Source organism: Callithrix jacchus, chromosome 16 (genome assembly GCF_049354715.1).
Source record: "Callithrix jacchus isolate 240 chromosome 16, calJac240_pri, whole genome shotgun sequence".
Taxonomy (NCBI): domain Eukaryota; kingdom Metazoa; phylum Chordata; class Mammalia; order Primates; family Cebidae; genus Callithrix; species Callithrix jacchus.
In genome coordinates, this window is record NC_133517.1 from 93048500 (window position 1) to 93064329 (window position 15830).

General features: G+C 34.3%; 1 protein-coding gene across 48 annotated transcripts in view; it reads right to left on the reverse strand.

Moving 5' to 3' along the window:
- Positions 1-15830, reverse strand: part of RIMS2 (regulating synaptic membrane exocytosis 2) — a 724815-nt gene that overhangs the window by 348529 nt on the left and 360456 nt on the right. For all 48 annotated transcript variants that reach the window (XM_078353414.1, XM_078353401.1, XM_035276348.3 and 45 more), the window contains one exon: positions 13178-14103. In XM_078353414.1, the coding sequence (XP_078209540.1) occupies positions 13178-14103 (926 nt within the window). The remainder of the gene's footprint in view (positions 1-13177; positions 14104-15830) is intronic.

The window sequence follows — 15830 nt, forward strand, 5'->3', positions numbered from 1 at the left end:
GGGAGACAAATTCTACATTTTAAGTCCAAGGAAGTTACTAAAAAAAGAAAGAGAAAACATAATCCCCAGGAAAATCTATAAGATTCCAGAGTTATTACATAACCATCAATTAAAATGCCCAATTTTCAACCAAAAATTATAAGACATTCCAAGAAATAGGAAAACATTACTCATAACTAGGAAAAAAATCAGTCAAAGAAACTGACTGCTATGGACTAAATGTTTGCATGCTTCCCTCCCAAATTCATGTGTTGAAGCCTTAATCCCCAGTATAACAGTTTGTGAAGTGAAGCCTTTGGGAGGTCATGTGAGTGAAGCCCTCAGGATGGAATTAGTATTTTATACGAAGAAACACAAGAGAGATTATCTCTCCCACATCATGTAAGAATACAGCATAAAGAGCCATTTGCAACTTGGGAAGATGGCCTTTACTAGACACTGAATCTGCCAGCACTTTAATCTCAAACTTCCCAAACTCCAGAACTGTAAAAAATAAATATCTGCTTTTTAAGCTACCCATTCTATGGTAATTTGGTATAAGCCTGAGATGACTAAGACACTGACTCTCAGTGGAACAGATGTTGGATTTAGCAGACAAAAGATTTTAAAGCAGCTATTAAAATGCTTTAAAATATGTTCAAAAATGAACTATTAAAATATGTTCAAAAATGAAAAGATCCTTGTCATGGAATTACAGGAAAATCTGATAACAATAACTCAGTAAGTACTGGTTCTCAACAGATAGAAAATAAAAAGAAACAAACAAAAACTCTAGAGTTTAAAAATACAACAGTCAAAATGAAGTATTTACTACATGAGCTCAACAGCAGATTTGAGAGGCAGACAAAACAATTAGTATACTCTAACATAGATCAATAGAAATTACACACTCTAAAGAGGAAAAGAATATTGAAAAAGGAAAAAAAAGAACCTTAGCCTTAGAAACATATCAAGCATATGAAATACACGTAATAAAATTCCTAGGAGGTAATATGGGAAGAAAAAGCAGTTGAAGTAATGGCAGAAAACTTTCCAAATTTAAAAAAGGGCTATTCAAACTCAAGAAGCTAAATGATCACAAAGTATGAAATACACAAAAGATTCACATCTAGACAACTTATAGTTTGCTAAAATCAAAAGACAAAGAGAAAATAGTGAAAATAGCAAGAGATAGAGTCATCATGAAAGAGGAACAACAAATACTATAAACAACTGACTTCTCAACAGAAAAAATAGAGGCCAGAAAAAAAAATGAAATGACATATCAAAGATCTGAAAAAGAAACAAAATAAAAATCCTGTCAACCAAGAACTCTATATCCAAAAAATTACTTACCAAAAATAAAGATAAATAAAATTTCCCAGATTAAAAAAAAAAAGACATTATGTCTTCTACACCACAGGATTTAAGTACATGGCTTAGTAACTAGAACTGGCCCCTTAAATTTGTGGAATCAAATAAATATAAAGGTATAATTTGCTGCAATTTGTATCATGATGACTTTGGGGAAATGTCAAAAGTTCAAAATTAGAAAAACACACAGCTCAGCTGACCTTTGAATAGCACAGATTTGAACTGCATGGGTCTATTTATATGCAATTTTTTTCAATAAAAGTTACACTGGGTATGCCTGCCTCTTCTACCTCCACTTCCACCTCCTCCATCTTTTCCATCTCTTACACCCCTGAGAAAAAAAGACCAGTCCCTCCTCCTCCTCCTCAGCCTACTAATGTAAAGATGACAAGGATGAAGCCCTTTGTGATGATCCACTTCCACTTAATGAGTAGTAAATATATTTTCTCTTCCTTTTGACTTTCTTTTTTTCTTTTTTCTTTTTTTTTTTTTTTTTTTTTGAGATGGAGTTTCGCTCTTGTTACCCAGGCTGGAGTGCAATGGCGCGATCTCGCCTCACCACAACCTCCGCCTCCTGGGTTCAGGCAATTCTCCTGCCTCAGCTTCCTGAGTAGCTGGGATTACAGGCACGCACCACCACGCCCAGCTAATTTTTTGTATCTTTAGTAGAGACGGGGCTTCACCATGTTGTTGACCAGGATGGTCTTGATCTCTTGACCTCGTGATCCACCCGCCTCGGCCTCCCAAAGTGCTGGGATTACAGCCTTGAGCCACCGCGCCCGGCCCCTTTTGACTTTCTTAATAACATTTTCTTTTCTCTAGATTACTTTCTTGTAAGAATACAGTCTAGAATAAATAAAATGGACAAAATATGTGTTATCAGTAAGGCTTCCAGTCAACAGCAGGCTGGTTATTGGTAGTTAAACTACTGGATAGTCAATATTATATGCAGATTTTTCAATAGTGTAGGAGGTCGGCATCCCTAATCCCTGTATTGGTCAAGGGTCCACTGTATTTCCTGTTTCCTCAATAAAATTATGAGAGCTCCCCCTCTTTTTCTATCTCAAGAATACATTGTGAGACCCAAACTCTAGGTTAATTCAAACACTAGATATCCTCAATTGCAAACCAAAGGTCAGTAGCCCCACAGGAAACAAAAATTACATGGGATATAATTTTTTCTTTTAAAAATTACAATCATATGCAGAACAGGATGTGCTGTAATAAAATGGCTTGTACAATCATCTGTCAGAATAAAATAGAAAATTAATCTGTTGATTCAACATTGTGTGTGCGCACATGCATACTTCTAAATACATGTACCATTTTATAAGATTTAATCATATCTAAAATGCATTTGGTTTGAAGAGACTGCAAAATATTCCATTCTTGCCCATTTGTTATGAATGTAGAATTTTAACATCCTTTTATTTAGTATATTTTTTGAAAGATACTCACTAAAAGAGAATAATCAATCTTGATAATTCATTCACTTAAGTTCATAATTGTCAAGGATCCCTATATTTTATTCAATAGCCCACTCCACTAATAAACAGATACATTTATATATCTCAAGATTTGGACAAAAGGTAAGTGTCAGGAGCATATTAGATTTCTATAAAATTAAACCTTTCCTTTATTTCCTTAGGTCTTTTGTTAAAAGAATTAATATTAGTCTTGTACTATAAGAGTCCATGCTTGAACTTTCTATGTCAATCTCACTTTATTTGCTCCTGAAAGAGTTATTCAAAGTACTATGCACCCTCTGCAAAAAAAGACAGATAAGCAGTTCCATGGAGAATGGAATTGTGTATGGCAATATACTGAGCTGCGCTTCTGCTCTAAAATACACTTCCCCCATGCTCCAAATTATTTTCTCAAAAAGCCTTTCCAGGAGATGTATCCTAAAAAGAAAAACAGCCAAAAAGAACCACTTTCTGGCCAATGAGTACAAATTTGTGATCCCAGCTACGCATTAACCCTAATTCTCCCCTTTGGGAGAGTTATGCTACCTAGGCATGTCCTTTTGTCTTAGATCCTCAAAATCCATTCCCATGCAGTGTCAATGTGCCATGTTCACTTCCTTACATCTTATATACTCTTTGCCTTCAGCCAGTCTGGCATCCATCCTAATCATCAAATTGAATCAGATCCTGTCAAGATCACCACCATGTTGTCAATCCAATACATATTTTACTATCCTGAAATTACTAAATCTTTCAGAATGTATCATATTTTATCATATTCCCTGAATAAAGTACTCTCCTCTTACTTGCAACAATACCACTCACTCCCAATTTTCCTCGTATCCAGTTGTCCCTCTCCCTTACTTATGCCATTTAGTCCTTGCTATAAGCTTCTCATACAAGTACTATTATCTCCATTTTACAGGTGAGAAAAGTAAATATTATAAAGACAAAGAAAGTGATCCAGGTCACATAGCTAGTAAATATCTGAACAGACATTTAAAACCAGAGACCTGTTTCACTCTACTCTGTCTCATCACTGACAGCAAAATTGCTAAAAACAACTAAATTCTATATTGAGAGTATACACAATTTTTATTTCTTAAAATAAATTATATTGCATAAAAAGTGAAGCAATGTAATTTAAGTTCTGAAGAAAATAAATGTCCAACAGATACAGGCATAATAAATTATAAGAATGTTTAATTTTTGAGTTAATATTTTTTAAAGTTTTTAAAAGTTAAAAAAGTATTACTGATTTGCTCTTTTTTAGAAAATATCAACTGATCTCAATGTAACTTTATCTAAAATGAACAATGCATACTATACTATAATCCAGAGATCAGTGAACTTTTTCTCTAAAGATCATATTATCAAAACTACATTGAGGTACCATCTCACACCAGTTAGAATGGCGATCATTAAAAAATCTGGAGACAACAGATGCTGGAGAGGATGTGGAGAAATAGGAACACTTTTACGCTGTTGGTGGGAGTGTAAACTAGTTCAACCATTGTGGAAGACAGTGTGGCGCTTCTTCAAGAACCTAGAAATAGAAATTCCATTTGACCCAGCAATTCCATTGCCGGGTATATTCCCTTAGGATTATAAATCATTCTGTTATAAAGACATGCACACATATGTTCATAGTGGCACTATTTACAATAGCGAAGACCTGGAACCAACCCAAATGCCCATCAAGGATAGACTGGACAAGGAAAATGTGGCACATATACACCGTGAAATACTATGCAGCCATGAAAAGATGATGAGTTTATGTCCTCTGTAGAGACATGGATGAATCTGGAAACCATAATTCTCAGCAAACTGACACAAGAACAGAAAATCAAACACCGCATGTTCTCACTCATAGCTGGGTGTTCAACAATGAGAACACATGGAGGGGAGCATCACACACTGTGGTCTGTTGGAGGGGGGCCAAGGGAGAGACAGCAGCGGGGTGAGGAGGTTGGGGAGGGATAACATGGGGAGAAATGCCAGATGTAGGTGATGGGGGGATGGTGGCAGCAAACCACATTGCCATGTGTGTACCTATACAACAATCCTGCATGATCTGCACATGTACCCCAGAACCTAAAGTCCAATTTTAAAAAAATGTAAAAAACATTCCCAGCTCAAAAAAGAGATATACAGAAAAGGTGATGAGCTGAATTGAGCATACAAACCATATTTTATTTATACCTGATCTAAACTGTATTATTTGATCATTTTCTCAAGTGAAACTTCCTAATAAATAGATGATCTCCCACATGCAGTAAAATTACACTGTACATCCAAAACGTTGAGGCTTAAATAAGAAGTCAAATTGTTTTGCTGCTAAACAAACTCTAAAATCCTTTCACTTATGTAGTATTTCTAGCACAGGCAAACAAAAATAAAAGGCTATCCCAGACACAATTTTCTAGGAGGACTCAACTACCATATATGCAATCAAATTTCAAGTTCAAGATCTCACTCTTGTACCCCAAAGCTGGAATTCCAGGGCAAGAAAAAATGCAATCTTATTTCATGTTTCATATTCTAGTACCAAAGATTATTGGTATTTGATATATTTTAGTTGAAAGAAATAATGAATAAATAAATCAATTAATCTACTCTAAACCTCTTGAAATACTGAATTATTCTTAGACCCAACTTGTCTGATATTTCAATGCTTTTTAAACTCAAATATAAATGGCCTATACACCATTAAGGCATTTTCTCTTTTATGTCTCTCATCAATTAATAATATAATAATAATATATTCTTCACAAAAGTATACATTTTTCTATCCATTGAACAAATTTAATCATCAATTTTTAAAGCTCTACTAAATATTAAAATCTAGGCATCCTGTACCAAATTCGAATCCAGCATAACAGACTTCACTTTCAATTAAAAATTGACATTTTTATATTACAAACTAACTTTGATAACTGGTCTATAGGTTAATTTTGCTTTTAGTTTTTCATTTAATTAGCTAAGGACCCTGCCATATATCCCACACACTGAAATCTATAAGTTTATTTTTCTTAGTATATACTTGGGTAATAAGTTTTCCATTAAAAACAGTAATTTTTCTGTAGGCAAATGTTTCATGTGGTATTTCATTCATTTTTAATAAGAAAATATTTACGAAAAGGGAAAGCATTACCATCTTTAAAATGTTAAATCCCACAATTTGTTAGGAAACAAAAAATTCTCCTTTGTTCCTATTTGTAAGTTTACCTTCTGGTTGTGCACTTGACAAGTTAATTTTGAATTAGTTTAGCCTCTTAATCTGCTTATATTTATGTTATATAATTTCAAGTCTCAAATCATAATATGTATTTGCAACTTGATTTCTCAAGTAAAAATTATTTTAATTTTAGGAAAACTATGATGAAATAATTTTATAATATTGCCTAATATAGCAACAGAGTAATTAATTATATTCATTAACATCAATGTCATTGACTCCTTTTTATTTAAGGGTAAAGTCCTAAGAATCACATTAAAATTGGAATAATTATTTAGCATAAGATTGTTTTACCCATAGGTGGTGTGAATATATGAGAGTAATCAATCTTTGACTTTTAAAAACTTTACTTGTGAAAATCTTAGTAAATTTTATTCCCGCTCACAACTGTAATCCCAGCACATTGGGAAGCTGAGGGAGAAGGACTGTCAGAGCCCAGGTGTTCAAGATCAGCATGGGCAACATAGTAATATAAGACCTCATCTCTAATAAAAATTTAAAAATTCGCTGAGCATGGTGGCACAAGCCTGTGGTCCCAGCTACTTGGGGAGCTGAGACAGAAAGATTGCTTGAGCCAAAGAGGTCAAGGCTGCAGTGAGCTATGATTACGCCACTGCACTCCAGTCTAGATAACAGAGTGAGACCCTGTCTCAAATTAAAAAAAAAAAAAGTTATCTAGCTATCTCAGAATTTTTAACATATTCTCATTATTACAACTTGCCCTAAAATTTTTTAGTCCAATTGGTTTAGAATTCCTTAGATGTTTATAGTCTTAAATACTATAAATTAATATTTTTCTCACACTGCTAATGTACATTATCTTCAACAGCCTAATTTCCTTACAAACATAGAGTAAATTCATTACTTAAAATTATAAAAAATTATGAGATTATGTAAAGCAGTAAATTTCACTAATGATACTGACAACATCTAAACTCAGACAACTACAAAGCTGACATCTTTAGGGTTTGTTTTTAAAGTTTAAAAGATCATGCTTCTATCTAAAAGGTGTAGTCTATTTTTCCTTCCTCCTATGCTACATCTTTTTTCCAAATTACTCCACCCCCATCTCCATTCACCCTCTCCTTCTGCAAAATAAGTAAAATTGTGTTGTGCTACTTTCAAGACTATAAGAATTGAACATCAAACATTTTATAATTTATAGCTAGAAAACTATCATACACATGTATTCTTGCATTTTCTAGGACACTTTTTACACAAAATTTTATATGGAAACATAAAAGGCCTGCAACTACCAGGTAAAATTAGTCAGATTAAGCCATGGAACACAGAAGAAACTAAATCTCTCCACAACAGACATTAAGTTAAAGAAGATGAAATGGGATATCTTTTGTGCAGTTGGGCAAATAGTTGACAGCATGGCTATTTAATTAAAGTGAAAAATTACACAGGATTATAATATTAAGATTAAGATATAGCTTAATGAAAAGTTCAGAATCTACATTATACAAGATATTAATTCACCACTGAACTAATTTCTAGACCTTTCTCTGGATCTAAACATGAAACACCAGCATCAAGTGAGTCACAACATTCTAATGTTAAATGATTAGCTTTAAAACATTTTTGGCCATCATCTACAGAAAGAAATATATATTTACATTGTAACAAAACAAAAGTTTATAGGACACAATTACCTTTACTCTGTGCACTTGACTTTGATATTTTTACTCTAATCTTTCTTTAAAAAAAAATAATGGTCTAGACATGTGCAGAAAGCAGAAACTGGACCCCTTCCTGACACCTTACACTAAAATTAACTCCAGATGGATTAAAGACTTAAACATAAGACCTGGCACCATAAAAACCCTAGAAGGATATCTAGGCAAAACTATCCAGGACATAGGAGTAGGCAAGGACTTCATGAACAAAACGCCAAAAGCATTGGCAACAAAAGCCAAAATAGACAAATGGGACCTAATGAAACTCCACAGCTTCTGCACGGCAAAAGAAACAGTAACTAGAGTGAATCGGCAACCAACAGAATGGGAAAAAACTTTTGCAGTTTACCCATCTGACAAAGGGCTGATATCCAGAATTTACAAAGAACTCAAACTGATTTACAGGAAAAAAACAAACAAGCCCATTCAAAAGTGGGCAAAGGATATGAACAGACACTTTACGAAAGAAGACATATATGAGGCCAACAATCATATGAAAAAATGCTCATCATCACTGGTCATCAGAGAGATGCAAATCAAAACCACATTGAGATACCATCTCACGCCAGTTAGAATGGCGATCATTAAAAAATCTGGAGACAACAGATGCTGGAGAGGATGTGGAGAAAAAGGAACACTTTTACACTGTTGGTGGGAATGTAAATTAGTTCAACCATTGTGGAAGACAGTGTGACGATTCCTCAAGGCCTTAGAAATAGAAATTCCATTTGACCCAGCAATCCCATTACTGGGTATATATCCAAAGGACTATAAATCGTTCTACTATAAGGACACATGTACACGAATGTTCATTGCAGCACTGTTTACAGTAGCAAAGACCTGGAATCAACCCAAATGCCCATTGATGATAGACTGGATTGGGAAAATGTGGCACATATACACCATGGAATATTATGCAGCAATCAGAAATGATGAGTTTGTGTCATTTGTAGGGACATGGATGAATCTGGAGAACATCATCCTCAGCAAACTGACACAAGAACAGAAAATGAAACACCGCATATTCCCACTCATAGGCGGGTGATGAAAAATGAGAACACATGGACACAGGGAGGGGAGTACTAAACACTGGGGTCTATTGGGGGGAAAAGGGGAGGGCCAGTGGGAGGGGGAGTTGGGGAGGGATGGCCTGGGGAGAAATGCCAAATGTGGGTGAAGGGGAGAAAGGAAGCAAAACACACTGCCATGTGTGTACCTAGGCAACTGTCTTGCATGTTCTGCTCATGTACCCCAAAACCTAAAATGCAATAAAAAAAATGGTTATGATCCTCTCAATTGGCTCTAAAAGTGAAGTGGGAGGAGACCCAATGAAGGGGATAAGGATGAGGGCAAGGGTTGGAGATGGCGAACTTTGCCTCACAAGAGATATCTGGCAATGTCTGGGGATATTTTTGGCTTTCATAACTGTGATTATGTGTGCTACTGGCATCTAGTGGGGTCGAGGTCAGAGATGCTGTTAAATACCTTACAATGCATGAGATAGCGCAACAAAACAATTATCCAGGCTCAAATGTTAATAGTGCTGAGGTTGAGAAACCTGGTACAGACTACTCAGTAAGAAAATAGTAGGTAAAATTACAAATTCAATGTTGTTTTTTAAGGTTATGAAAAAATATATTTTAAACCTTGGGAAGAAGGTTTAAAATATTTAAATTCAGAAATACTATGATATTTGCAATCTAAGACTTACCTCCTTCTATAACCCAAAGGCAAAAAGGGAAAAGAAAAAATATCAATTTGCAATTTCCTAACCCAATACAAAGTACAGGAAAGTGATTAATTTAGTGTTGTAAAAAGCAAACTATATCACATTGAGTTAAAAGATGATGGGTGTTATAAGAATACAGAGCATGAAAAATCAGTAAATATGGCTAATGCTTCATTCCTCTGAAGTCCTGCGTACCTGTTTAGTACAATTACCTTATATTGCTAGTTATTTTAGATTCTCAATTTCTAGGATAGAAAAAAATGTGTTACTCATTTCTACATTTTCCACTAGATACAATCCAACACCTTGCAAATTCTAGGCACTGAAAGAGTTCTTGGCAGAAAAATAAGTAAATAGGTGTTCAGTATTTAGTGAGACACTGAATTACATCTCAACAAGATAAGCATATTCTTCTTAGTCTGAAAACAAGCCTCATTCAATGTAGGAGAGATCTTGGAAGAGGTGAAACCAACAAAACCACATCTACATGTACACAATTATACTTTCATTCAAAACTCTTTGAGAGTTGTCCTATAGAAGTCTTAACTAACACAGAACATTAAGTAATCCAAAAGTGATTTGAATACTGTATGATGAGTATTGTGTATATAGTCTCATTTAATCCTTACAATGACTGAACAATAAAGACACTATTATCCTGATTTACAGATTTATAAGTAAAGAAACTGAACTAGAGTCATTAAAAAGATAGAACAGAATCACATAGTGAAGAACACAACCAGGGTTTGATCATCCTCTTTTACTTCAAAATCGATACTCTTCCCATTAAACCTCTCTGGTTTTGTTACACAAATAATGGCTCAGTCACTCATGAATTATAATTAGCAGCATCATTTAGCAGAACAAACTGGATGAAATGACATCTATGATAAATTGGAGTGAAATTCTGTATATTTAAAATAATTAAATCCATCTGAAGTGACAAGTGAGTAAGACATGATCCAAAGCCAGTAACACACCAATAAAGCTAAAGATAGAAGAAGGAGAAAATCAGACGATCCAAAAAGACAGCAGAGAAAAAAAAAATTTAGGTAAAGTAAATTATAAACTTGCTGCTGATTGCCAAGGAATTTTATTATTTATAGACCAGAAAAGATTCTGCTACGTAGTAGAAGCTATGATATACTAGAATCTTGAAAAAAATTATTCTGCAATGATAATGTTGCCTGGTGCTATCTACACATTATTGGTTAACATTTTGAAATTGGATAACTTGATGCAAATTTGCCTTGCATATTTTTGAAAGATTATGCACAAAACTGAAAAGAAACAGAAAAGTAAAGACAACGAGAAAGATACCTGAATTGTAAAAAAACCTTCTCTGGAGTGGTTTAGCGTAGGGATAACAAAGCAAAGTGGTAATTAATTTTTTAATTTGATTTTTTAAAATTAAACTTTAAGTTCTGGGGTACATGTGCAGATCTTGTAGGATTGTTACATAGGTATACACATGCCATGGTGGTTTGCTGCCTCCATCCCCCCTTCACCTACATTAGGTATTTCTCCTAATGCTATCCCTCCAGTTGGTTCTCATCAGAATGATGTCACTATATATAAAAATACAGAAAAAATGTTTAAAATTCATTAACGAACTTTCTTTAACTATTAGGAAAAAGTTTCAAACATTAGTTAACTATCAAGGATGAATCACATTATTAGATACTTCTAAAGGTAATTTATTCCCAAATCAAATTGTCAACTTTCTATAAATAATAAAAAATGCTACTTTAATGATGAAAAGTGAAGACATCATATGAATCAATCTCTTTCCCACAATATCCCAATGTCTCAACAGCTATAATTTCTCCTCGCTAAATTCAGTTATTGGGGAAATGTCAAACAGAAAGAGATGACTTCACTCAAATTTATTCCTACAAATTCAAATTAAAGTGTGGTTTTCTGCCAAATACCTGTTGACAGAAACTGTCCTCTGTGAAACAAATAATTAAATAAATGAGAAAGAGGACTATCTTTAAGAGTTTTTTTTAGAAGTTCAAGTTCAGGAAGAATAAAGATGGGAGAGGCATTTTTTTTCTATATTTGATAAATGTTTTACTTTTGCTAATTTGTTTCAAATAGGATTTTAATTTAACTAATACATAGCTTTTTATTTATATGAGATTTTTATAAGTGGTATTTTAGAATACTAAACCAAGGCATAAGTCCTGATAAGGATATCTATCACATACGAAAAAATCTTTAAAGCACTGAATTGATACATTTCTGGGATTTTTACATTTTTATATTGTACAAGTGAAGGTATTACTTTAGCAAAGCATAACAGAAATACCTACTAGATAGAATCAGTGTAAACCAAACCACCAAAGATAAGATAACTATCCTTTTCTTATTTTTTAGTATCATCATATACTCTGGCAAATGTGAAATATGACCAAACCAAAGATTATTAAATATACTTAAGGAAGTATTGTAGCTTAGGGAAAATAATATTTCTATATACTCCATAATAAAACTAATTAAGATCTATAGTTGCTCTTTACAGAAATAATGGGAAAAAAATTACCAAAGATACAAGATACGGTTTCAAATAACCAAAGAAAAAAAATACTAAACGTCAAATGAGAAATGTATTTGGCAAAGTACAGTTAAATGGGGGGAAATCCTAATATACAAAAAGCTCTTATAAATCAATAAGAGAAAAACTAATACACAGAGAAAGATAGTCGGAAGGAATTAAAGGAATAAATAGATAATTCACAGAAGATACTAAATGGAGATAAACATATAAAACATTCAACTTTACAATCAAATTCAAATTAAAATGAGAATCAGATGGCATTTTTGTGGTTATTCAATGAGCAAATATTTGGTGCATTGAGACTGAAAGCTCAAGTACATCAGACAAGAGTAAAGCATGTTACAACCTTTTTGGGAAGCAATTTGGTCATCTGAATTAAAGTTTAAAATGATCCCAAGTACAAATATATATTTTTGAAATAAGAGATGTAGGCCAAAAATTGTATAAAAATAACCATAATAATATTACTTACATTGGTAAATTGAATATTTCTTTAGGGCAATGATCCAAATAAAGAAATATTCAGTTTGTGGTATAATCTTACAACAGAATATTAGTGTAGCTATTTAAAATGTATTTCTAAAAAACACCTAATGGCTTGAAAAAAACACTTATAATGGGACATCAATTGAAAACATCAGTATATAAAATTATGCATAGCATATCAATTTTATAAATCTATAAACCATACATGTATAGGAAAAAAATAAGGAAATACAATAAAAGGTTAACAATGGTTATATGGGGGAAAAGAAATAGGGATAACTTGCATTTCATTTACATGCTTTGAAAACTTTTTCAGATGTTTTATAATGAACATGTTACTTTCATAAGGAGACAAAATATATATCTCATTTTAAAAACTAGTTAATGAATATTTTTGAAATACGCTGTCAAGAGATAAAAGAAAACTTTCAGAAACAAAGCAAGAAAGCAAGTTTTAAAAATCAATAGAACATCATTCTGTTGTTCTTATACATGAACAACAGAAGATACTTTTCGTAACTTGAAATTTCTTGACACATTCAATACAATTAAAAGACTTAAAATAAAGCTAGTAATGCCTATTAAATTTTCATTCAGAAATACAGCCTATTAAAAAATATTTACCTAATCAATTACAGCAAATTGTATGATTAGAACGCTTACCTTTTTCACTTACACTCTCACTTTCAATCTCAACATCATCACAACTTGTATATTCAGGTGTGGAAGCCAATTCCTCCTCTGAACTGCTCAACGAAACCTGGCGCATTTTACCTCCTTTCTTTGATTTATGAGGCTTTGGCGGTGGAGGTCTCACTGACTCTGACTGGTCTGAACTGAGAGAATCATTCCTTAACATTGTTTCCATTTTTTCCCGTTTTGTTTTTCTTACAGCAGAGCTAGGCTCTAAGTGGTGCTGTTTCCTTAGTGAGTCAGTACGCCTCAAGTCTGGTCTGTCTATAGGTAGTGGACTCCTCCGTGGGGTAGGAGGACTATGGTTTGTGGTCCTTTGTGCATAAGAACTTGATCCCTGAGCCTCTCGAGTTCTTTCCATTGAATAAGATCGCTGATTTTCCATGGCAGCTCTACGTTCAGATACAGATCTTTGCCTTGATGGTCGGTCCATCCTTAGCATAGAAATCCTGGAATCGTCTAGGTCAGCATTTGCCAAAGAAACATCACTATGCCTTCTCTCATGCCGTGCTCGGGACACTTCAGCATGGATCCGCATTTGTTCTTCATAGGGTTGTGGCTTTACTGGGTAACGGGCCAAATTCGGATCACTTCGGTAGCGTGCCTGATACTCTTCCTCTCTCCTTTGTCTTTCATATTCGTCTCTGATTTCCACATCCTCATCATCTACAATATATTCTTTGGAATGCCTATGACTTCTCCTGTTGGAGTCCCTATAACTTAAATGATCAGAGTCTTCATAAAACTGAGGTTCATGTTGAGATCGCCTATCAGCATAATCTGATGGAGATCTAGGCATTGCGCTATCGGAAGTAGCATAGTGTGAATATTCCTCTCTTTCTTCCCTTTGGTCGTATCTTCTATTCTGATCTCTGGACACAGATGGACTTCTTTTCCTAAGTAACCAAAGGAAAAGAACAATGAGGAGAAAAAGTTTAACAATTTTACATTTCATTGATTTGCGGGCAGGTTGATGGATAACTAAGCTGTCCTTTTGCCTCTTTAAAATTTCATTTTAAAGGCATACCATAACAATGATTTTAGTAGTATTCATTTTAGTCAGTTCAAATAAGTACTTTGTTGTGGTTATTAAGTGCCTGAAACACTATATCTGGAATATGCTTATGCTCCAAAATTAGATAATAGGATATTCTGCTGCTATAAAATAACCTTTATTCTAATTTCCTTGCTTGGCTTGCTATTATCTGCCAACTATTATTCAGAAGCTTAGAAAAATATTTCCTTCCATCCTCTCTACACCTAACATGTTGACATGAAAGTTATCTGAAAATGTAATGAAGCCAAACTGATTTGGCTCAAGAGTTGAAAAACTTTCTGACTAAAACTAAGTGCTGGCTCTTAAAAATCATTTTTCACTCATCATCTGTCTAGATCATTCCTAGAATTGGTTCACTTAAATTTTCATTTTATCATCATGTCTCCAACCCTTTTTTACTGAGCTACCTTAAGATAAGCAATTTAAATAGATAAACAATAATTTATTTTAAAAAATCCTAGAAATCAGAAAAAAACTGCTATTTTTGTTCCATCTGCATTTAGATTAAGGCCAGTTTGGTGATACTAATCTACACAGTCTTCACATCTGACTCCTCATTGTTTCCTTGTAGTCTCAAAGGAAGAAACTGCTTATCACCTTCTCAACCCACCCTTCTAACACTGGTAAGCCTAGGGGACATTGCAATCACACATAATACTCTGTTAACAAAATATTCACACTAACCTTTTCACTGGAATAAACTTAGGTAATATCAACCATTAGTCATAAAAAGCAATAGGATTAGAATCCTGAAGAAAACAGAAAAGGTTTAGAAAACTATTATGGGGATTTTGCCAGGAGATGAACAGAAGATAATGAAAGAGCGAAGTCAGTTGAAGTTAAAGGTGACTAAGATTCAACAGTTCAGTTGTGAATTTCTTAGTTGACGTTTTCTTGGCCCAAAGGCAAGAGCAGAGAAAGGATAGAGTTGAAAGACCCAACCTGGCAAAATCAGCACTCTTCTCTAATATCTCCCCTGGGTCACAGAATCCCCTTTTCCCTTATATTTGGAATACACCGTACCAATCTATAAATTAGGTTCCCTAATGAAAATAGAAGTTACTCTAGGTTTTCCAGGTAGGAAGGGTTTTAATATAGGAACCAGAAGCTACACAACTGTTGAATGGACTACAGGAATAAAGGCCAGGAAAGTTAATGCCGATGACTCTAGCCTGCAGATGCAAAGACAACGGTTCTTAAAATGGACATTAGAGGGCCGGGCGCTGGGGCTCACGCCTGTAATCCCAGCACTTTGGGAGGCTGAGGCGGGTGGATCATGAGGTCAAGAGATCGAGACCATCCTGGTCAACATGGTGAAACCCCGTCTCTACTAAAAATACAAAAAATTAGCTGGGCATGGTGCCACGTGCCTGTAATCCCAGCCACTCAGGAGGCTGAGGCAGGAGAATTGCCTGAACCCAGGAGGCAGAGGTTGCGGTGAGCCGAGATCGTGCCATTGCACTCCAGCCTGGGTAACAAGAGCGAAACTCCATCTCCAAAAAAAATTTTAAAAGTACATTAGAAAGCTGCTGTGAACGTCAAGAGTATATGGAAATCTGCCAGCAA